This window comes from Hirundo rustica, chromosome 3 (assembly GCF_015227805.2).
Source record: "Hirundo rustica isolate bHirRus1 chromosome 3, bHirRus1.pri.v3, whole genome shotgun sequence".
NCBI classification, from domain to species: domain Eukaryota; kingdom Metazoa; phylum Chordata; class Aves; order Passeriformes; family Hirundinidae; genus Hirundo; species Hirundo rustica.
Genome location: NC_053452.1, coordinates 49,737,000 through 49,759,889, shown reverse-complemented (window position 1 = coordinate 49,759,889; position 22,890 = coordinate 49,737,000). Strand labels below are relative to the sequence as shown.

Genomic DNA, 22,890 nt, shown 5'->3' with positions numbered 1-22,890 from the left:
AGGTCCTAGCAAAGAATTTCTTCATTATACTCCTACATATAACCAAAGACAGGAACCAAATCTTCCCTCTGTTCTGGGAATGTCCACTGCTGCAGTCAAGTTTGGTTCACAAAAAAAGGTATGTAAACAGTGCCAGGAATTGACTCTTCTTTGTACATGTGATTTCAAGAAAGATTTAATTTTCATTGCTGTTTTTTCCATCAGTTACTATGCAGCTGTTACTGTGCAACCATTCTACCAAAATCAACACAGTACGAAGCTGCTTCCGCTATACTCTGCTCAGTTCACGTATATTACATTCATACTACACTGGCTCATTTTAATGCAAATAATCTTGTATGATGGCTGGGAATATTGATTCCTCCTTCATTTGAGTCCTTGCTTCCACATGAGCAGACTGCCACAGTAAGTGCTCTAGTACAGTGTCTAACTATTGGTCTCTGCTCAAGTAGGTGCAAAGTCAGCTTCAGCTGCTTTGGCACTGCAGGTGCCCTGTATAGCAGAGCAAGGAATAGGACACAAAACTTTTTACAAGGATTGAAAGAGACTGAATAATGAACTAGGAAACAGTAGCAATAACACTGGCAGTGCTAACAGTTGAAGTTCTTCCCTACCTGTAGCTTAAAAAAGAAACATAGACAGTGCTCTGAGAGTCTGAAATGGAAACAAACTCTTCTTTCACAACTTCCTTCTAACTGACTGAAAAAGTAGCAGCTACATTTCACAATAAGACAGGCAACATGATTTTTTTTTTTTTTTTTTGGTCTATCAAAAGCTGAGACCAAACTGGTACTTGCAGAGCACTTGTGGGGGAAGATGATCTTGAAAGCGTGCAAATAAAAGAGCACTGCAGCAGCTTTCAAGTTTGAATCCACATTTACACATTCTGCAACCTCACATTAACATTTTCTTCCAACTAAAGAATGATTCCATTCTGTTGATTCAGTTTTTTCATTCATCACATTCATGAACGTGAGTTTTATACGAAACAAAAAAAAAGCAGTGGGCTTATTTTAAAACGAAAAAAATAATCAGGTTAACAGATTATAACTCAATCTGTTACCTGCAACACCCTAGTCACAGTAAGGTTAGAGTACCACTGGAAAATCAAATGCCTTCAGTACTATGCTCTTTAACACAAGAATTTCACTAATGACTCCACTGTGCCATGTTCAGCCTCTGAGGTCAGATTACCTTGGTGTGCCACAGTTGCACCACACAGTTAACTAAAGAAGCTTGAATTAGGCTTACTGAGGACTGTAAAAGAACTTGCACTGCTGGAGACAATCAGAACTTTGCTTTGGATAAAGCAGGCCATTTAAGAAATGACAGAAATTCACCTTTTCTGTAGCGGCAAGAACTCTCCCCGAACAGCTTGTGGGTGACAGCAGGCCTGTCTCAGCCGCAGCAAAGGGTATAGGATAGAGGTCACAGTCCTTCTATCTAGGCTGCTAAGCTTAAGAGTCCAGTCTGAAATCTTCCTGAGTTTTGCCAAGGCATCCTGGCAGCACACCTCGTGCTGGCGATGATAGAAGTGTCTCTCCACAGGAGAGAAGTGAAGCCAGTGTATATTTTCTGTCTGAGGGGGGATTTGAATCTGAAATTTAAAAAAAGAAAGTAAGTAATTTGCAAATAAAACTACTGATATTCAGGAATTCTAAAATTCAAAACTTTTATTTACTTGGTCGATCACATCCTTCTTTGCTGATCTCCACATTATCTTCGCAATTAGACTGTAGAGAGGCTGGGGATTTTTCCTACAATAAGGTCGATATAGTAGTTGGTCCCACCAATGTTTGACCCAGTAAGGATCAACTCCAAGAAAAAGGACTAATCCATACAAATCTGCCAAGAAAAGAGTTCATGCTTTAATACTTTGCAATATGTCTCAAAAAAATTAACTGTCATGCAAAGGCTATCAGGCATAAGCCAACTCCATTCTGACTTTCATCTTTTGCATTTTTTTTCCAGTCACTCCCTCAGCAAAATATTTGAGGCAAGGGACTGGGTGGTAGAAGGTGGAGGTTCTCTCCTTTAGCTCATTTTTGATTTCCACGCAACTTGAGAGAATATAGCTATTCGTGAAACACTTTCCTAATTTCAAGGTTAGCAGAAGAGAGCAAAGAATTTAAACCTATTCAGAGGAGAAGCAAGAGGCAGAAATTACATGATTGCATATGGTTAACTAGGTTTGCCAGGTTTTTCTAAACCAATATTGCTCAGCATCATTACTTCAGAGCCTGCTGTGCACCAACTGTCTGCTGCCCACAATCCTAGAAGGGGCTGCAATTCAGAAGAATTTTCACTTCTCTACTAATGCATAAGAAATTAACAAAAGACACTTCAATTGTTTTCTTAATGGAGAGAATACATCTTGCTAATTCTGCCTAATTCAGAGACCCGTCACTTTTTGGAATGAAATTTAAGAACATACTGACTTTAAACTTCTATCTAAATCCTAATGGAAAAATACAGAAGCACACATTTAAATGCTACATATGGATACTGCAGAAACAGAGATATGTGATGATATCTTATAGTTCTTGAAAATCTGGTGGCTACATTCCTTATTCTATTAGCTTTACCGTAATTCAGTATTCAGATGAAAGCATAAAGGCATTCACCAAATACATCACACACCAGAGGAAGAAAAATCCTGGTAATAATTTCTATGCAGAAGCAATTGTTTACCCAGAGGTCCTAACCCACTGCATTACAGGAGCAGTGGCACAGATTGAAATGAGTCAGCAGTTTTCATCCCTGATGTGACGGGGGCTGCCTTAGTATAGCCTGAGAGTCTGTCAACACGTATTATGAACTGTATGACATTTCAGATATGTATTAAATCAACACTATCACACACAGGGCCTTGAAGGAGTTCATCATGACACCAAAATCAATCACTTCTTTCCACAGCTTTGCTTTATTAACGAGATATTCTCGCAACTGTTACGTGTATTTATAAATTTAATTCACAATTCCACAATTCCATAATGAATTAATATAAAAATATTGATTTTTACAACTTGGTATCCAAACAACAGTACACAAATGCTTACACTGATTTATCCACTTTCAAACACATTGCCCCAGTGTCCAAAAATCCATCAGTGAACACAGGGAGACAAATCAGTTAGTCAGCTCCCTTTCTTCTATTCTGTCTCTGTCTGAAGCCTGTCTACAGAAACTGAGCACCACACAAAAAAAGAGACAAGAAAAACACCTGCTAACACTCAGCTACCTACTCTACACATCTCAATTCATTAAATCCTTAGATAAGGACTTGAGACAGTTTCATAAGCTTTAGCATGATTTTTAGAATTTATATCCCCGGCAGTGGATGCCCACAGTAGTTCATACAGAGCTATGCAAAAAGCAAATACAGGTCTGCTTGCTGTATTTGACAGTTCACAGGACTCTGTAACCAGAGCCGACTATCTGCAATAAAGAAGGGTTAATATTAATATTAATCCACTCCATTAAGTGAAAACTGAAGAAAAGACTTGAGTCAGCTATTGGACATACAGCTTCTTTCCTCCCCAAAGTATTTGTCTAACTCAGGGAGACAAAAAGATTTCAGCTCTTTGATTTTTGTATTGATATATGTATTGATAGCTTTATTATCATGCTTAAAGTTTATGGCTTACAGAGTTAAAGTACCTAATGAATTCAGAACAAAACCAGCAGACATTTTAACTGCTTCAAAGCCCCATCTAATTATCAGCAGAAGGAAATCCCACAGATTACGCTGCTCCATAAAATCTCACCTTCTAATCCTCGCTGCACAGGAGTGCCACTGACACACCAACGATTGATTCCACTCAAACGGAGTGCCATTTCAGCAGCCTAATGAAAGGAAATGGTAGGAAAGGAAACACAGAGTGGAACACAGTCTGACAACACCTTATTTTTGAGAAGTCTGAATATCTTTTCAGAATGTACCCTTAGACCTAGAAGCAGCATTGGTGCAATACATTACAAAAACATTTATAAAATTTTTGATCTTTTTAGAAGACAACTGAAAGCTGATAAAAGCCATGTCCTCTTCCAAGTAATCAAGGGCAATTAAGGGTTTACAGAAGGCAAACAAATAAGCAAATAAGGCAAGCAAATAAGCAAAATAAACGGTATGTTAAAAAAAAAATAAGATTAAACATTAAAGCCTGTAAGGCATTATATAAGTAGCATTTTTATCTTCCCATCTTGAGCAAAAAGACTGGACAAACACTAATTAAAATAATCCCCTCTGTGGACTGTATCCCTTGAGTTTGCAGACAGACTGCTGACTGACTATTTTAGCTTCTAGACCCAAAGGACATCTCTCTGCCTCTGAACCACATCACGGAACAGTCTACTGTCTTGTTTGAAACTATCAAACACCATACATAACATGATGACCTAGTTCTTTAAACTGTCAGTATAGATTATGTTAAGTATTTTTTGAGCTGCATATACTTCAAAATCTGCCAAAATTCCAAGAGGAGAACCATTTAATAGTAAATATCTCCAACAGAAAATTCACTTCTGAAGAACAAGGGACAAGGACAAATAATCTAACTGTACTCTGAACATTAGGAGGGGGAGAGGACAGACTACTCTATTATTTACAATAAACTTGTCCAAATATTTTCAAGTTAAATGAATGCACAACCAGGAATGTCATACCTTTGCGGTGGTACATTCAACCATTTGTGCTTCATCGAGGCAGATCCTCCACCACTCCACTGCTACCAAGGGGCTGGGGATGGCCATGTAGCGCTTCTGGTTCCTGAAGCGGCGCCCGTCCTCACTGTTGCTGTGGGGAATGTCCACGTAGTTCAGCTCAGTGCGCAGGACGTCGTACGTGGTGATAACCACCTCCTGCTCTGCCAGCATGTGCGGCTGCAAAAAGCCATGCTTCTTCACACCTTGATACACCTACAGAGATTGACAGTCAACAGCACAACAGCAAAGAAGAGACACTTTGATAAAAATGCTAAAATATCAGTATTGCTTAATCTGTGCAAGCTTGTAGCAGTGTTGCTCATATAAAAAGAAACTATTAATAAAATTTGAATTCATATCATAGTTTGGTGAGAAATTCATTTAAGTAACCTAGTAACAAATATAATAGAGTCATGGTTGCAAAATTTCTAACTTTTTATGACTTTACAAAACATTTATTTCCTCCTTTCAAGGAGAGAGGACTTCATTATTTTCTACAACTGTTATTTGTTGTTTGAAGATTAAGTATTCTGTAATGTTGTATGGAATGACTTTAGGTAAGTCACTGTTACATGCTCAGTCTTCTCCTTTACTGCAGGTGTATTACCTTTCTCCTGAAACCTACTAAAATTTAATGATTGATTAGGCAAAGACAGAAATTTGCATCAAAATATATATTAAAAAAAAAAAACAACCCAGAAATGAGACAGAGTGAAGTTTTACCTATAGAGATTTAGGAGATGAAAAAAAACCACCCTAGGTACAAAACAATCTCTGTGCACTAGCAGAAGACTTTCATACTGACATTTGTTCTATTATCAGATGTACTTTTCTTATCTCCCTTATATTAAGTCAAATCCCTTTAGAAACAAACAGAAGTTAAAATAACTGCTCTTTACCCCTTGATGATCAGCACATGATTTCATTGTTAATTTCACTCTTAACCCTACTTCTTCTCCCCGCAGTAATTTTCCTCTACATTTGTGCATACTGCAATAGTGTTTCTGGAAACACCTGCAGATAATTTCTTTCTGTTCAGCCCCAGAGTGGGACAACAGAGGAACCCAGGTCATTGCACATGAAATAGAGAGAAGGGGAAGAAAAAATAAACAAATTAACCAAAACAAGCATGCTCTCTGAAGCAACCAAGAAGAAATAAACAACTACCAAAGTCCAAAGATTTCTTCAAGTATTTATAAATAGGTTTTCTGGAGATTTATAACCTGGCAAAGTTTTGGTTGTTTTCACAGCAGCAGGAACAATCTGCCACAAAGCAAGACCTACTGATAAATTTTAATTTCTTGTTCTATTACCTAAAACCATTAGAATTTCCCATGGGTTGTAAGCGGTTGAAGAGTAAAAATCACACTTCACATGCAAAAGTTGTAAACATGGGAAACTGATTCTTTGAAACAGTCTATTTGAACTACTTTCATTTTACCTTAAAAGAAAATAAACCACCAAATTTTCATTTTAAAGCAACACTGAACACAAGTCTCAGAGCTGGCAGTTAAAAGAAAATGAAAACAATCTTGAAGAATGGAAGATGTCGCACAGTTTAAAGTACTGACATTCACTATCTAAACTATTTTATAGTTACCATGTAAATCTACTGATAATTTTCATCAAAGCTGGTATTAAACTTGGACTGGACCCTAGGCAAACCACGTGAGTTTTACACATTTGTTAGTTCCTACATTAAATCTAACTGGACTACTCACACAAATAGCACTGGAGGCCTAGAATTCATTTATATATTGGGCAACTATGCATAATAGCCAAAGGTACCAGACATATCCTTGAATACAAAGTTCTATCAGTCTGCTACTACTTTGTTCAAAATACAAGCGATTGATGGTTTTCAAAGCTCTTGATCATTATAAAGGTTCTCGACTGCTAAAAATATGAGGGACAAAACTTGCCTGCATCAGTAGTAAAAGACTCTTGAATACTGTGATAACTGTATTTTAAAAAAAAATGTATAGCCATTTTTACTCTAAGTGTAATTAGGTTTATTCTAGTGGCAGGGTTATTAGAAATCAAGTGAAAGGACAATACACAGTCTCCAAATAAGTAATATCCTAATAAATTTGGCAGATGTTATAGAGACAACGCCTAGCTTGTAACAGTATTGTTTTCAGTAAACACCAATGCCCAAGACTTCTTTTATAAAGCTTGAGAACCAGAAATGAAAAACTACAGGCTTTACCTATGGAAACATTTTTATCTAGAACAAAAGAAGGAGCAACAGTGAGAGAATTAAGCTTAAGTGCAAGTGTCCAGTGAGACAACACTTAAAACACACACAGGACCTTTTTAAGTTCCTTGGTAGCCTTTCAAACAGCCTTCCCTCTCAGAAAGCACATGTTGCTTCAACAGCTCAAAAATTTGCTTTCAGTTGCTATACAATCTAGTCCACTGATTTATCTCCCAGTGAACAACTAAAGCAGAAAAATAAAATTAAGAACTAATTGCAGACTGTCTTTCTGGGACACTGATGCACCACATAATGTCAAAGCATTGGTCCAGCACCAAGAATGTAGAATTCTGACACAGAAAACAAAGACCTCTGAACTTCGAGTGATGCAGAGTATCAGACAGGAAGCCTCGAACCTTAATAAAATAATTCCCCAGAATATGAGACTATATAATCTTACCAGAACTCGAAGAGATGATGATCTTACATGCCTGTTGATCTCATCTACCCACTGGTGACAAATAGAACTCGGAGAAATGATCAGAGTTGCTCCTGTGGGAACTGGTTTCATTGCCACAAGGCAATGGGGACAGTAGAAAGGCCTGCTCTTCAGGTTCTCCTCTTTATAATTCACACATTCTGCATGCTGCCACAGGTAACATTTCAGGCACTGCACACGAGCTTTGTAGTCAGCCAACCCGAGCTCACCACAGATGCATTCAAAACGATATTCAGAGGTATTAAATGGAAATACAGAACTGGTATGTTGTACGCTACTGCCAACACATTCTTGAGAAAGTGAGGACTGGACCTTTGGGATTTCCTGCTGGACAACAGCTGTAGTTTTAGAAACATCAGGATGACTGCTCATGTCACTGGAGACAAGGAGGCTGCCATGAAAATCAGGAGACTTTGAGACCACAGTTTCTTGCTTAACATTTTTCTCTTCTACAGAGTTCTCATGATCTGCTTCAGTTTTCCTGCTATTTTTATTAGTTGTACAATAATCATGTTCTTCCATGGTGATATTCTCATGTGAAGCAGTTTTAAAGACATTTTCAGATGTTACGTCACTGCTTCTTGATTCTTTGGTTTGAGTTTTAGCATCTATCAATTGCTTCTTCTGAGTGTTTTCTGAAGTCCTTGCTACCTACAAAGTAAAATTAACCAAGAAGGTCAGACTTTACATTCACACTTGCCCAGTGACATTTAACATCTACCCGTGCTACTTAATGTCTTCATTAATGACAAAGCCAGAGGGATTGAGTGTACCCTCAGCAAACTTGCAGATGACACCAAGTTGAGCACTACAGCTGACACACCTGAAGGGTGGGATGCCATCCAGAGGGACCTGGACAAACTCAGGAAGTGGGCCCATGGGAATCTCATGCAGTTCAACAAGACCAAGTGCAAGGTGCTGCACATGGGTTGGATGAACAGATTGAGAGCAGCCCTGCTGAGAAGGACTTAGGAGTACTGGTGGGTGAGGGGCTGGGCACCACCCAGCCACGTGCACTCACAGCACAGAAAGCCAATCGTGTCCTGGGTGCTGTCCAGAGCAGCGTGGGCAGCAGGGCCAGGGAGGGGATCCTGTACCTCTACTACGCTCTGGTGAGATCCCACCTGAGTGCTGCATCCAGCTCTGGGGCCCACAATATAAGGAGGATATGGACCTGTTGGAGGAAGTCCAGAGGAAAGCCACGAAGACCAGAGGGCTGGAGCACCTCTCCTATGAGGAAAGGCTAAGAGAGTTGGGATTGTTCAGCCTGGAGAAGAGAAGGCTTCAGGCTGAATTATAGCCTTCCAGTACCTGAGGGAAAGCTACGAGAAGCTGTAAAGGGACTATTTACAAGAGCATGTAGTGACAAGGGAAAGTAGTTTTTAATGAAATTATAGGTTTAGATATATCAGGAAGAAATTCTTCACTGTGAGGTGGTGAGACATTGGAACAGGTTGCCTAGAGACAATGACACCCAGACCCCAGAAGTGTCCAAGGCCAGGCTGGATGGGGCTTTGAGCAACATGGTCTAATGGAAGGTGTCCCCACGGCAAGGGGGTTTGAAATTAGATGAGTTTTAAAGTCTGTTCCAACCCAAGCAACTTTCTCCTCACCTTTTTTTTTTTTAAATGATCATACAAACACATCAGTACATAGATATTAAGGGTTTATATCCATTTCCAGTTTGAGAATTTGGTTAAAGTTTACCATGGTTTAAAACACAACTTCACAGTAAGAAAAATACTACTCCCACTGACACTATTTTAAAAGACTTATGACATAGTTACTATATGATATATTAATGTAAGATATAGTGATAGCTGTACGTATAATTGTGATATATTAATATATTAATATAAGATATAGTTAATATTGTTGTCACAAATTTTATCTACTTATGATTTCTGCTTCTTTATTTATGTCAAAGCAATTGCTGCAGTTTTCTTCATTTTTACCACTAAATCAGTGGCACTGGACTAGTGCACGCAGACAGCACAGCTGAGAGTAGCACACAATTGGCAGAAAAAAGAACAGCCTTTGCAACATTCTTTTAAGTAACTACAGCAGCATGTTTTACCTGCTCTTTGGTTCTTTCTCGCTTCTTCTGTTCCTTGTAATTCTTTCCCAGCTTGAAAGACCCAGCCAGACCATGTCCTTTAACTTGTTCTACCACCTGTTCTGCAATTAGTTTTTCTAGAGTTCTTTTGAGAAGCCGTCTATTTCTCTGCGTGTCGTACCTATACATAGAACTGATGTACTTAAATATTGCAATAATGGATGCTCCTTTCTTCACATTCATTTCCTTTACAGCTGCTAGTATCATTACTCGTAAGCCTGTGTGAGGAACCAAAACAAAACAACTTACAGCTTTATGTAAGATGAAATTACCTCACAGAATGTGCATTACGGGAACTCTAAACAGAGTATTCATCTAAAAAATGCAGACAGGCAGCAGTTTTGACAAGCTTTTACTTGATACAGCTCTACAGATTGCTGCTCTAAAGTGATTCTAAAACAATGTTGGATAGCAATAGAAATAAACTATTTTCTTACTGAGGGATAAAAAAGCTTATTTCATCTAAATGCATAAACTGTTTTCAAAGACCTCTAGTTACACGGAGCTCTGCAGCACAGAGCTCTGAGTTAGTAACTTTATTTTGAACTGTGGATCACTTGTTTGTAGCATGCAATTCTATATGACGGTGCTCAGCAAAAAAACAATTTCATTCTGAAGAAGTCAAGAGTAGCCTTGAACTCACAGTCAGTGGCCAGTATAAGACAATGCTAAAAGCAAAATGTATTTTAAAAGTCATCCGAAATACTTACTGGGATACTGTATTTTTTCCTTTAATTTAGGCTCCATTTCCTTTGGTTGTTTCTTTTTATTTCCCTCTAAAGGTTGAGGTGGTACAAAGAAGTTCACAAGCTTACCCTAATGCAGACAACATTAAATAGTTATTAGCTCATGTCTCTTCACAGTCACTCTGACCTTCATTAATCTCCTCACATTTGAAAGAAAGCATGGGCTGCTACAAATGTATGTTCTGATCTCACTCATTTGCTCAGATAGCCTATTCTTAATTACAGAGTGGCACATCATTCAGTTCAGTTCCTTGGCAAACAGCGTTCAGCACCCTAACTGAAACGCAAAGAGCAGCTCTGAAAGCCTCCTGGGTCCTCACTGCTTTAGCATTAAGTTGCAGGAATCTACAGCTCTAAGTGATCTAGGTTTCTGATGGGAGAGGAAAATATGTATTTAATATATAGCTAGATACACAAAAGGAGGTAAGCAATACAGAGGAAGAGCCCTAGTCAGCTGTATAAAAAGTATATTTCTCCTTTTAGGGATTGCCTCCCAAAATTTCACTCTATTATTAGAGTAATATATTAGCTAAGATGCCTGTCCCAACTACTTATATCCCGAAACAGTCTCAGTAACTCCAGCCCTCTGGTCTCTAGCTATTCTGTCAGTGTCCAGGCACTTTAGTGCTTATACTCCTCTCTTTGCACTATTAGGTGCTGACTCTCTTATATATTTAAGAATCATCTTATTCTCTCAAAGAATTGAGGCCTTTTAACTGATAAAATTACAAGCAGGCAGGAGACCACTGTGATAAATGTACAATGAAACTGGTTGCCATGATTTCCAAGGGATAGAACTCACAAAGTGGTAAGAGTTTACTTAAGAATAATGGTTCTTTCCCTTCAGAAAGAATTATTTAGTGGATGTGCCAAGTTTTCACAGTATGTATGATGAGGGAAGTGAAAAGATGGGAAACTGTTGCTAAATAAGCTCATTTATTAGATGAAATAGAGGGAGAGCAGAAATCTTTATTCAGAATGTAAACTGTCCCTATTTTAACACAGAACATGTGTCTAATGGATGCTTGACACTCATCAATACAATGAAGTGGAGTGACATCCAATATAGTAAACTAAATTATGTGTTTATACACTCCTGAAGCCTGTCCTAACTATAAACACCACAGTTGCCCGATGAAACCATTGAACAATGGCAAAGGATCAACAGCTTCTCAGGCAAACTATTCCACCATTTATGCTGCTAATTATCATGTCCTACTAAGCAAAAAACTTTCACAGCAATATAGCTTTAAATATGGACTTCTATAAACCAGAAAGCAGTAAACTCAAGAGAAGTGCACTTGCATTCATTCTGAAAAGCATTTTCTTCATAATAACTCTCAACCTGGTTTCCTTACCTCAGGTAATGTCAGATCATCTTGTTTAATGTCTGGTCCAGTATGATTCAGAATAAGAGCCAACACTTCTACTGTTTTTCCAAGACCCATCTCGTCTGCCAAAATACCTCCAGGCCACTGGGGTCCAGCAGCTGGGTACTCACGGATAATACTAAAATTCAAGTACATTCCCAGTGAAAGTCAGAAACTACAGAATGTTGTGACAGAGAAGCATGAGTTCAGGGACACACAGCATAGCTTCAGCAAGGTAAAGTTTGTTAGGTGAGGCAGTATCTTTTATTAGTTAAGCTGAGATTAACAAAAACTAGCAAGCTTTTTGGATCTATGAACCTGACCAAGACAAATATGTATGCCACAATTTTTAGAAGTTTTTCACCTCCTAATAGGCCTTGTCCTGCTAAGCTTAGCATATCATAGCAGTAGTCTCAAAAAAACTGAAATATTTTTATAGTCACATATGAAAAAGATCTGAAAGTTACATAGGGAAAAATAAAAAGCAAACTGGCAATCAAAAGGTTCTATTCTGACCAAGCTAATAGAAAAAAGAAACAGATTTAGTAATGAAATACCTAGCATTAATAAAAAGCATTATACTTCTGCCTTCCTTTGGGCTTTAAAAACATTGGATCAAAAGATCAAAGCCTCCAATAGTATAAGATAAAAATATGTTAATGTTAAAGCACTAAATTATTGAATTTTTTAATGAAAAGCTTTAATGATTACATCTTCAACTTGAGATCTACATATTTATCTGTGCATTACGTGATCCAGTTTGGGATTTTTTTCAAATTAAAGATAACACTGTTCTAATTCTTTAGTTGCTACTGAAAAACAAGTTATGGAATATCTTATACCTGCAGTATAAAGCTACAAACATGATTTTCCTAAGTACAACCCTGAGGTGTCCCCAGAAAGAGCAACTATAAAAACGTACCAGCCAGTAAATGGATTATAGTAGATTTTTACTCCATCCAGAGTGATCACCTCCCGCCATAAGAAGTGCAGGGCATTTTCTATGGAGAAAGTGTTCACGTTACTGTGATGAAGTTTCTCTGTTAACAGCACACTTCTTAGAATTATTCAGCATTTTTGTGACATTAAGAGATGAAAAGCTGAAGTTCACCTCCACAGAGCTTCACGACCAACACATCAACTGCTGTTCAGCAAGACCTAGCTTGTCATTTAGTGTACTATCCAAACAACAGCTTTTATGAAAATATTAATGAAATAATCCACAAATTTCTAATCAAACAGTAAGTAAACAGCTGACAATAAGACTACACTTTCCTCAATTATGCAGGTTTTTTGGATCCATATACTTGCCACTGCTTGGAGTACTTGTGTGGTTCTCTCGGTGAAGCATCCAGTTCACAGCCTCACTTTGGTATGGCCTCAGAATGGGAATTAATGCAGGATGCTGCACATCCTTTCTCAGTAATTGGACATCCTGCTGATGGGTGTGCCTTACAAAGTCATAAAGCTCTTCAATATTTTGTCGCTCTAGTTCCATGTCAGATTCTTCCTCATCTTCCTCCAGCTCATCTGCATACACCAAATAATTCAAGACATCCATTATCAATCAACTTGGGACAACATTTCAGTAAATTTTGCAGCAACATATTTAGTTTACACATATGAAAACAAGCAAAGCAAAATGTCATTTAAACATATGCCATGACTGTATCTGACTCAGCTAGCAGCAGTAGCAAACAATGAGCAGTTTAATAACTGAAATAAAGGAAAACATTGCAACAAAAACACCAGTAATAATAATAGTAATAACAATGAAAAGGAAAAAAGAGAGATTAAAAGAACCCAAGATACAAGTGATGCACAATACAATTGCCCACCTCTCACCGATCAATTCCCAGCCCATCCCCAAGTGGGAACTGGTGGCTCCCAGCCAACTCCCACCAATTTATAAACTGAGGACGTTCTCTGGTGTGAAATATCCCTTTGGCTGTCCTGGCCGTGCTCCCTCCCTTCCTGTGCTCCTGCAGAGAAGGGACTGGAAAAGTCCTCTACTTGGGGCAAGCACCGCTCAGGCAAGAAGCAACAGATCACTGCGCTGCAAACATTGTCACCATGAACCCAAACACATGGCACTGATCAGCTACTAAGAAGAAAAGTAACTCTATCCCAGCTGGAACCAGGACACCTAAAAGTTCACATGCTATGGTGATTACAGATGCAAACATGGTCAGCAAAGTGCTTTCTTTAGACTTTAGGTATAGGATGACCAGAACTTACTTACTTAATAAAGACCTTCCACTAATAATTTCTAATTGGTACAGAATCACAAGTATTTCATGCTTCTGATTTAAATATTAATAAATTACCTTATAGAAAGGAGAAAAAGTTAACCTTAATTTATTCATCTGGTTAAGAAAAAAATAACCAGAGGAGAAACAGGACAACATGTAATTCTCACCACTTGCATCAGTACAAAAATTCAGACAAGGCATACTTTCAAAATTAAAAACCCGCCTCAAGAGAAGCAAGCACCCTTTGGGACAGAAGGCTTCTTTTGTACCCTCTAGGAAAGAAGGCTTTGTGCTTATGTATTTTTCACATAATTTGGATATACAGGCATACACAGAATTTAAACAATGTAGAACAAAAATTCATTAAAAATTCAAGGGTTGGCATTCTAGAAAACACATATGAGAGAATGAAAGACTTGGAGGCCAAGTTTTAACAGTGTTTTAGGCCTAAAATTAAAACATCAGTAGCAAAAAAATACAGACTGGTTCTCACCCTAGAAAGCATTAGAGATAAATTCACCCTGCAGAATTTTTATTAAAAAAAAAAAAAAAACCAAAAAAAACCCACAAAAAAACCCACATACAAACAAACAAACAAACCACACCAAAATAGGAAGCAGGTCAAAGCTATCATTTTCACCATAAAGTGACCTGAAAGTATACTTAACATTCTAATATAACAGCTAATGGCTGGCACACTTAAATCAAATTTTAATTCTGATGCCTCAGGCTAACAAGGAGGAGATGTACCTGGCAAAAACCAGAAAGCTTAATCTTAAAATAAGGTTCAGGAGCTGGTATTAGGACTCTCTTTCATGAAAAGCAAAAGCTTTCTTTCATTCAGATTGGTAGTGAAGGTGAAGAATGATTTCCAAAACAAAAGGAGGAAATTATACACCTATATAGGGCAGCCAGCAGCGCCTTCTCCTAATCCTTTTAAATCAAAGGAACAATCCCAGTGCTTCACAAAGGAAATGAGAATACTGAAATACATTAAGTTTCCACATATTCATGAAAACTATAGGAATTTTAATGCAGAGAAGGCAGAGTGCAGAGGGGTTATTAACAATCCTGCCAAATAAAAAGCACCAAGAAAGCACTCAGCTTTATATATTAAAGAAACCATTCAAAGGGATTCTCTAACATACACCCCTCACTTTAGGAAAAGACCAGAAAATTAGAGTGTCTGAGAAGTATAACTTTGATCGACAAATTTGATATATAATGACACCTATCATTATACTTACTAAAATAAGTCTTCAAATCTCACATTTTTAAGCATAATAAATTGACTTCTATATAAACTAAGTCTATCCAGAATTTTATAAAAGTGCAAAGACTACAATATAACTTAAAGCAAAACTTTTTTTAATATGATCGGATTTTTTTGTACATACCTTTCTCGTTTTGTTCATTCTTTCAGAGCTTTCTTTTTCATGATTAAATGGTTCTACATACCACAGGGATTTTGAAAAGGATGCTAGGGAAGTTTATCCTTCTCTCAGTTACTTATTAAACAGTGAATATTTAATTATGCTTTCAACCATTTCAAAATGTAATTCACTTACAGAGGTCTCATCTTAATCTTTTTTATGTCTGAGAAACAGATTGCATTTTATTATCTAAAAATTCAGTTTCTCTGATGCTTTTCAAGCACTCTTTTTGATTCCTTCAATGACTGAGCTACAGTTCTGCTACTGCATCTGCAGTAGGGTCTTTCCTTTTCCAGACTGCAGTATAACAATACCTGCATTAAGGAAAACAGCTTAGATTAATGGAAAACTTGTTGCCTCACATAAGGTAGTAAACAAACAAATACCAAAAACATCTTTGTACAAAGAATTTACTCTTCTTAAGAAAACTGAAGGTAAATAGTATATGATAAAAAGGTAAGATGGCAGAGAACACATGGCTGAACAGGTAGATTTGGCTGAGACTTAGAGAAAACAGAGTTTATGACCTTTGGAAAAAAAAGGCTGGCAGTTCAGGAGGACTACAAGGATTTGTGAGGCTACTGTATTCAGTTTTGGATCCCTCACTACAATAGAGACATGGAAGTGCTGGAGCATATCCAGAGCAGAGCAATGAAGCTGGTAACGGATCCAGAACACAATTTTTATGAGGAGCAGCTGAAGGAGTTGGGGTTGTTTGGAGAAAAAGTAGATGAGGGAGAGACCTTAGTCCTCTCTACAACTACCTGAAAGGAGGTAGTAGTGAGGCAGGGGTCGGTCTCTTCTCCCAGGTAACTGAACAAGAAGATACGGCCTCAATTTGCACCAGGGGAAGGTGGGATTAGGTAACAGGGAAAAATTTCTTCCCATAAAGGATTGTCAAGCATAAGAACAGGCTGCCCAGGGAAGTGGTTAAGTCACCATCACTGGAAGTATTTAAAAGACATGTAAATGTGGCACTTAGGGACATGACTTGGCAGTGCTGGGTTAAAATCTAAATGATTCAATGTTTCCATATTACATATTTTACCTTTTTTTTTTTTCATATTACTTAATACATCTATGCTACGCTTGCCGTAACATAGACGGGCTTCCTGCCACGAAGTCCCAAAACCATCTAGAAGGATATTAACAGAATTAACTGAGTACAGTGAGGAAAAATATATTAAAATTAAATGCAGCAGTAGAGAGGTAATATCCCTTATTTGTGTAAATCCTTGTGCACAACCCCATCAGCATGAGAATTTGCTCATCAGTGGGGGGGAACAAGAAGCTTCATCTTGGAATGTTATTGTATAGATTTCACTTTAGATGGACACTGATAAGGGTTAAAAGTACTTAGGTGTAGTTTTACAAAACCTCAACTAATTCTGTTTAAAAACAGGTAGAATTTAAACAGAGATTAAGTTGTTAGAAACATTTAAGAGGAATGCATTCATCAGCACAGAATCAAGGCTGTATTATTTTATGCTACATCAGTACGTTCATGCTCAAAAACTGTTAGAAAATGAAACTAGTTACACAGTGCATAATCACCTAGGGTCTTCCCTCACAAATATTTTTCTTTTCTGTGACAATGCTTTATCTGAATTCAGGGCAGAGCATAATCCACACTATGGATTTACCAAGTGGTTTAGTTTCATGTCTTGTTCTCTACTACTTTTAGGATAATTCTTTACTTTTGATTTGGTTTCACTAATACTGAACATTGAGTTAATGTGTTTACTGAGCTATACACCTACACACTGAACTGCAACCCTGCTTGCAACAGTTAGCAGAGAGGCCATCATTTTTTTCTTCTGCACTGTCTTCTATTCATCTATTGAATTTCTACTGAAACTCCACTGCCTAGTCTGCTTGCAAGCTCTCAGTTGTTCTGCATCTCTGTTAAGCTGAATAATACATTTAAACATTGTTGATACCATTTCACCAATCATTCTTTTTCTCAAAGCATTAGTAATACATTAAGATGCACAAGCCTTTGTAGGACTTGCCTGGTGATTTGCAATCGTTATTTCTGTTCTCTGTGTCAGCTATTTTACTTTGTCATTTACATGGCATTCATTGGCGTGAAATCAAGATTCTATTATTTTATTTACAGCACATAAAAATGTACATGCTGAAAAATGGTCAGAGTCTTTACCAGCTGGCAACATAGCTGCTTTATGAACCTGAGCTGCTTGCATGGCTTCTGAAAAGTTAAGGTGTGACAACCCAACTGCTCAGATCTTGCCCCAGTAACTTCAAGGGGCATGTCTTCCCTTTCAGAAAATGCCTCTTCACCAGTAAACTACACTGAACCTGGCAGTCCATATAAACACCTCCTTTAGTGTACTGAAGACAAATGCCCCAGGTTCCAGCAGAAAAATTACTTTGGATCTTAAAGTCACCAGTCACTTCACAATCTCTTTCCCCAACTTTTCCACAATGAGAAGATATAAAGAGAACTGTGCTTTCTGCTATAGCATTACTTTCATTCCAGCACTCTACCATATGCCTTAGACTTCTCAAGTCTATGAATTCTCTGGCAGCTATTCTGCTTCTGATGCATTTATGATAATGTATTTCTCCTAACAGATTTAAAACCACTACTATTCATTTATAGACCTTAATCTATTTATTCTACAGACCTCTTCTTGGATCTGATTTATTGTACTTTCAAATCTAAACTGGCATATTTGTGTCAGTCAGACTTCAGTTTTGGAAGGATGACTCCTTATGTGCAGTATCTAACCCACTTACTGAGTTATACTGGCCCATCCCTTGGTACATCTCAAGTCTTTCCTCACAGTTGCACGTTGGTTCTTTGCAGCAGGTAAGGAGGTTCAGATTTTATTCTGTTAGCTCTTCCTTTTAGCTTCTCATTAGCAAAGTTACCTGATTCTTCACACAACTCTGCCTTTGCTAATTAAGTGCAGTCATATTTGGGGTGGGTGCTAGGCTTCTGCCACAAGAACCCAAAATCTGTATACTACAGTCACTGAATCAACCTTCAGCCAAAATTTTGAATCACGTCTACACTGAGGAACGAGACAAAGGTTGGTTGGGTTGTTTGTTTGGTTCTTCCACCAGTTTCCTAAGACATCATAACATAAAGCCATCATTCATCACCCTATAAATCTGTATTACTGTTAAGTGTAATCTGGCTGACATATCTTTAATTCTAAAATGAAAGCAAGGCCCATGTTTCTCAGTCTGAAATGATGTGTTCTTGAAACTGTCATAAAGCTGCATTTTGTAGTATTTCACATTGTAACTGCTTTACAATATAAACCAAACAGAAATCCATTGCTGCAGTTGTGTGATAGGCCCCAACCTGGGAACAAGTTTTCCAAATTTAATTCCTGATTCTTTTACACTATTCCTGTATAATTCAGACAAGATACTGTTGATTTGTTCAAACAACCCCCATAAACCAGTGAAAACTGTATTGACTCCCAAATAAGCAAGAACTCAAAACATCTCCATGCTTCAGTACCTGGAGAGAAGAATGATCACCTCTAATTTCAGCATAAACTCCTTAGCATATGATTAATGGCCAGATAATAGTATTGTGTGAATTACCTAATAACACTGCCTGGAAAATAAGAGTTGCTCTAGATGGCAGGAATAACTACGATTTTCCCTTACATTTATAACTACTACACAAGACAAAAATGTTTCTGTTCAACAACAATCAACTTTATTGCATTACCTGGAATTACAAAACTGTAGAACTTTTCCATGAGTTTTTGAATCATCTGATTAGCTTTTTTTGGTCTTCCACCTCCATCACTGAGAAATTCTGGTTTACTCAGCCCAGCTTCAAGAAGGTAAATTCCAACCTGTGAAAAGGTTACACAGGTAACAATTTAATTAACTGTTAAATTGACAAGAATATTATAAACAGAAGACCATGAAAAAAACCCAAAACATTGGTTTGAAAATTAGCAGGTATAGACAGATATAACAAATCTACTAAAAACACCATGTAGAGGAAATACAGCTAAAAGCTTCTGTGATTTCTTCAGGTAATGCATTGCTAATGGTGGGGAAAAAAAATACGTCTAGGAAGAAAACACACAGAAAACACTACAAAAGCATGTAGAAACTATACATTTTTATCACATTATAAATACATAGTAGCTGACAGACTTTGCAGTCCAGATGTTTTTATTTTACATTTCAAGCAAAAAAAGAGAGATTTTTTCAAACTGCAAAACAAGTATAATGAATGCATACCTTTAAAGCCTGAGCCTCTCTAGGCCTTTGATAAAGTCCAATTATTTTTTTCTTTTGCAACCATCTTAAGCCTTCCAATATTTCACCACTTAAAGTTGCTTCCACCAGCATACGTTGTTCGTAAGTGCCCAGGTATTCTTTTGTTTCATTACTGTTCTCTTCTTCACTTCTTTCATGAACACAGACCTGCAGCTCATCATCAGAGTCTCCTCTCATTAAAGTAAAGCTCCTGTCACGGAATTCATCAGTTAGAATTTGCTCAAAAGGCAGACGAAGAGCAAATTCTCCCAACAAAGCCTTCCAGGACCTATCTGCACGGTATGGCAAGACTATAATATTCAGCTGTGCAGACATAGGAGTCAAGATGGAATAAGAGTCCTCTTCATCGTTAACTGTCAAAAACTTAACAGACTTTGAGCCACTGCCCTCTTTCTGTACAAGACCTTCATCAGTGCTATCATCATTTATTACAATGAAGGATGCAGAAGTGCTTGGGACTGGAAAATGGTCATCATTAGTTACTTCATCATCTAATGCCACCACCTCATTTCTCCGGTCTTCGTGCATATTCCAGCAGAGCTGCTTCTTCTTCTCCTCGTCCACTTTGGACGGAGGCGCACGTTTCCGACGACTACTCATTCTGCTGTTTTCTCAACGGTACTCTCAGTATCTGCAAAGTGAAGCGAACCAGTCAACAACAGACATTACAAAATCAAATGCTCACATTAGCATTTCACTGTGCAAAACTCTGGGACACAAATATATGCAATATGCACTCCAACTGTTCAGAAGTATTAGCTTTAGAGAGCCTCTCCTATTCCTGTGCCATCACACAAAGCTGGACATGAAGCATTGTCTCATACTAGATCTTATAATTTTGCCAGACAGCTACAGAAAAAGATCAACAAAAGCGTTTCATTTCAAAGCTGTTACTGAGAGAATCTCATGGGACAGATATAAATCAAGAAGCAGTGGAATCCTTCAACAATGGGGGTGGAGGGAGACAGCAAAAACAAAACAAAACAAACCTCCACAAACAAAAGTGCAGATTTGGGGGTGGGTGTGGGGTAAATACACATGAAATTCCTCTTTCCTTTCAATGCCTACATAGAGCTGAAACTTAAACTTGACACAGGACTAGTCTGAAGCTGCCACTACATAAAATATGTTTCAGAGCCCAAGGTTCACCTGTCCTTCAAAGTCCTCACTGACCTTGCTACTAGCATTGAATAATTTTTCCCAGGAAACTGTGCATCCTGGGCCCTGGATATACAAACTGCTTGCAGGAGAGCCCTTATGTAGTTATTGTGCATTCCAGGAGGACCAATCAGCAAACTAAATGCAGAGTCTTACTGATACTGACAAACTGCAAACCTATGTCAAGATGGACATCCAACTCCTTAACTGAACCTGGACGTAGAACATATTTTGCGGATAAAATACAAGAAAATAAAGTACAGCTACTAAATGGTATCTATGAAGAAGCTAGTTATAGAATATTAGACCCACCTGGGAAATTAATAACTACAAAGCCAAAACCACATGGTCATAACTAAATACTCAAGCAAGTAGGAACTTTCTATCAAGAAAAGACTTTTTACAAGGAGCCTGAACACAGCAATAGATCTGTGACCTCATACTACACCTTGTCAGTATACGTATTCGTGTCAACTCAGCTTCTGTAACTTTTAAGGGAATGTAGGACAACAAGATGCAAGTATTCCTAGCTACTAAATCCAGTACACCATAGCCTAATGTTAAAGGGGCTTATGCTGGAACACAACAGAATTCCTGCTACTGAATAATTTTAGAAGAGCCTTGGGAAAAACAAACAAACAAACAAACAAACCAACCCCAACAACAACAACAAAAAAAACCCCAAAGCCTAATTGATAATTCATGAAAGCCGAACGAAGTATCGTGGAATATACAAATCCTGTTGTGTTTGAAATTCAAACACAGAATCAATTAGGTTGGGAAAGATCTCTGAGATCATCGAGTCCGACCTATGACTGAACACCACCTTGTCAACTAGACCATGGCACTCAGCGCCACATCCAATCTTGCCTTATGTATCTTCAGGGATGGTGACGATACCACCTGCTCGGGCAGCCCATTTCAATGTCTAATCACCCTTTCTGTGAAGAAATTCTTCCAGAGGGTCAATCTAAACATTCCCTGGCACAGTTCATTTCTTCTCATCCTGTCACAGTTGTTTGGAAGAAGAGGCCGACCCCCACCTGGCTACAGCCTTTCAGGCAGTTATAGAGAGTGACAGTCTCCCACAGTTACACAACAAACTTAAGAGGAGGAAAGGCGAGTTTTTCGTAACTGCTCATGCACACGAAGCGATGCTGACAGCACTCGAAGCAAATCCCGACGGCGAGCACACACTGCACCTAACCCAGAGGCAGAAGGGTGCCTGCGGCATCCGGGGCTGCGCGGACGCGCCAGCCTGGGCATCGCACTCTAAGGGACAAGCGGGAGGGAACCCCTCTGTGCGAGCGGGGTCTGCTCGCAGCTCCAGCGGCCACAAGACGCCCGTGCCTACGAGGGGAAGCAGCGGCCGCACACGGGACAGGGGAAGCGGCCGGGGTTGTCTGCAGAGGCTGCCCCGAGGCGCCGCGGCTCCGCCGCCAAACGGAGCCCTCGCCGGCCCCAGGGCCAGGGCCGGGGCCTCCCGCACTGTCAGGGACGCGGAGAGCTCTCGTTTCTCGAACGAAAAAAGTGACCGGAAGCTCGGGAAGGCGAGCCCAGCAGCGGGACGCGATACCCTCCGCAGCCGGCACTGTACCACCGCGGCACCTGCCACCGGCGGGCTCTGCGCGGCTGCGGTGACCCGCCGCCCCCCGGTCACCGCGCACTCGGCCCGCGGCATCCGCCGCTACCCGCGGCCACTCGCACAGGCCTCGGGCTGCCCGGCCCCGCCGCCGCCACCCGCGGGACGGCCGCCGCGCCGCGCGGGACAAACGAGGCCGGAGGAGCGGCCGCTCAAGTCCGTGGCGGAGGGCGGGGGCGGCCCCGGGGGCGCAGGGTGAGGGGAGCGGGGCGTGGAACCGCGGACGTACCGGAGCGGTGACGCTGCTGCCCCGGCGGCCGCGGCTCCTCCCGGCTCGGGCGGGGAGGGGGGGGCGGGGTCCAGCGGGCGCGAGACCGCACCGCCCCTGGCAGCGCCGGACGGAGCCCCCGGGCAGGGGGAGTGGGGGGGGGAGGCGGGCACGGGGGTGCGCGCGCTCCCGCGCTGCCCCCAGCGGCAGCCAATGGGCTTCGGGAACCTTGACATTTGCCCCGCCCCTCCCAGACGTCAGCGGAACAAAGAGACGGGAAGGCCGGG

The 22,890-nt window shown here is 39.6% G+C and overlaps 1 protein-coding gene across 2 annotated transcripts in view; it reads right to left on the bottom strand.

Moving 5' to 3' along the window:
• SHPRH (SNF2 histone linker PHD RING helicase) overlaps nt 1–22,688 on the bottom strand; it is a 49,954-nt gene extending 27,266 nt beyond the window's left edge. Inside the window, exons 1-13 of one of the 2 annotated variants that reach the window (XM_040059009.2) lie at nt 22,625–22,688; nt 19,557–20,226; nt 19,030–19,159; nt 12,944–13,162; nt 12,555–12,633; nt 11,621–11,771; nt 10,227–10,332; nt 9,478–9,734; nt 7,362–8,051; nt 4,666–4,917; nt 3,768–3,846; nt 1,682–1,845; nt 1,341–1,597 (exon numbers count right to left, since the gene is read on the bottom strand). In XM_040059009.2, coding sequence (XP_039914943.1) covers nt 1,341–1,597; nt 1,682–1,845; nt 3,768–3,846; nt 4,666–4,917; nt 7,362–8,051; nt 9,478–9,734; nt 10,227–10,332; nt 11,621–11,771; nt 12,555–12,633; nt 12,944–13,162; nt 19,030–19,159; nt 19,557–20,195 — 3,023 coding nt within the window. In that variant the 5' untranslated portion in view covers nt 20,196–20,226; nt 22,625–22,688. Of the gene's footprint in view, nt 1–1,340; nt 1,598–1,681; nt 1,846–3,767; nt 3,847–4,665; nt 4,918–7,361; nt 8,052–9,477; nt 9,735–10,226; nt 10,333–11,620; nt 11,772–12,554; nt 12,634–12,943; nt 13,163–19,029; nt 19,160–19,556; nt 20,227–20,768; nt 20,789–22,624 lie in introns of those variants that run through there. The other variant, XM_040059010.2, reaches the window with a different exon arrangement.
• Between the last annotated feature and the right edge of the window lie 202 nt (nt 22,689–22,890).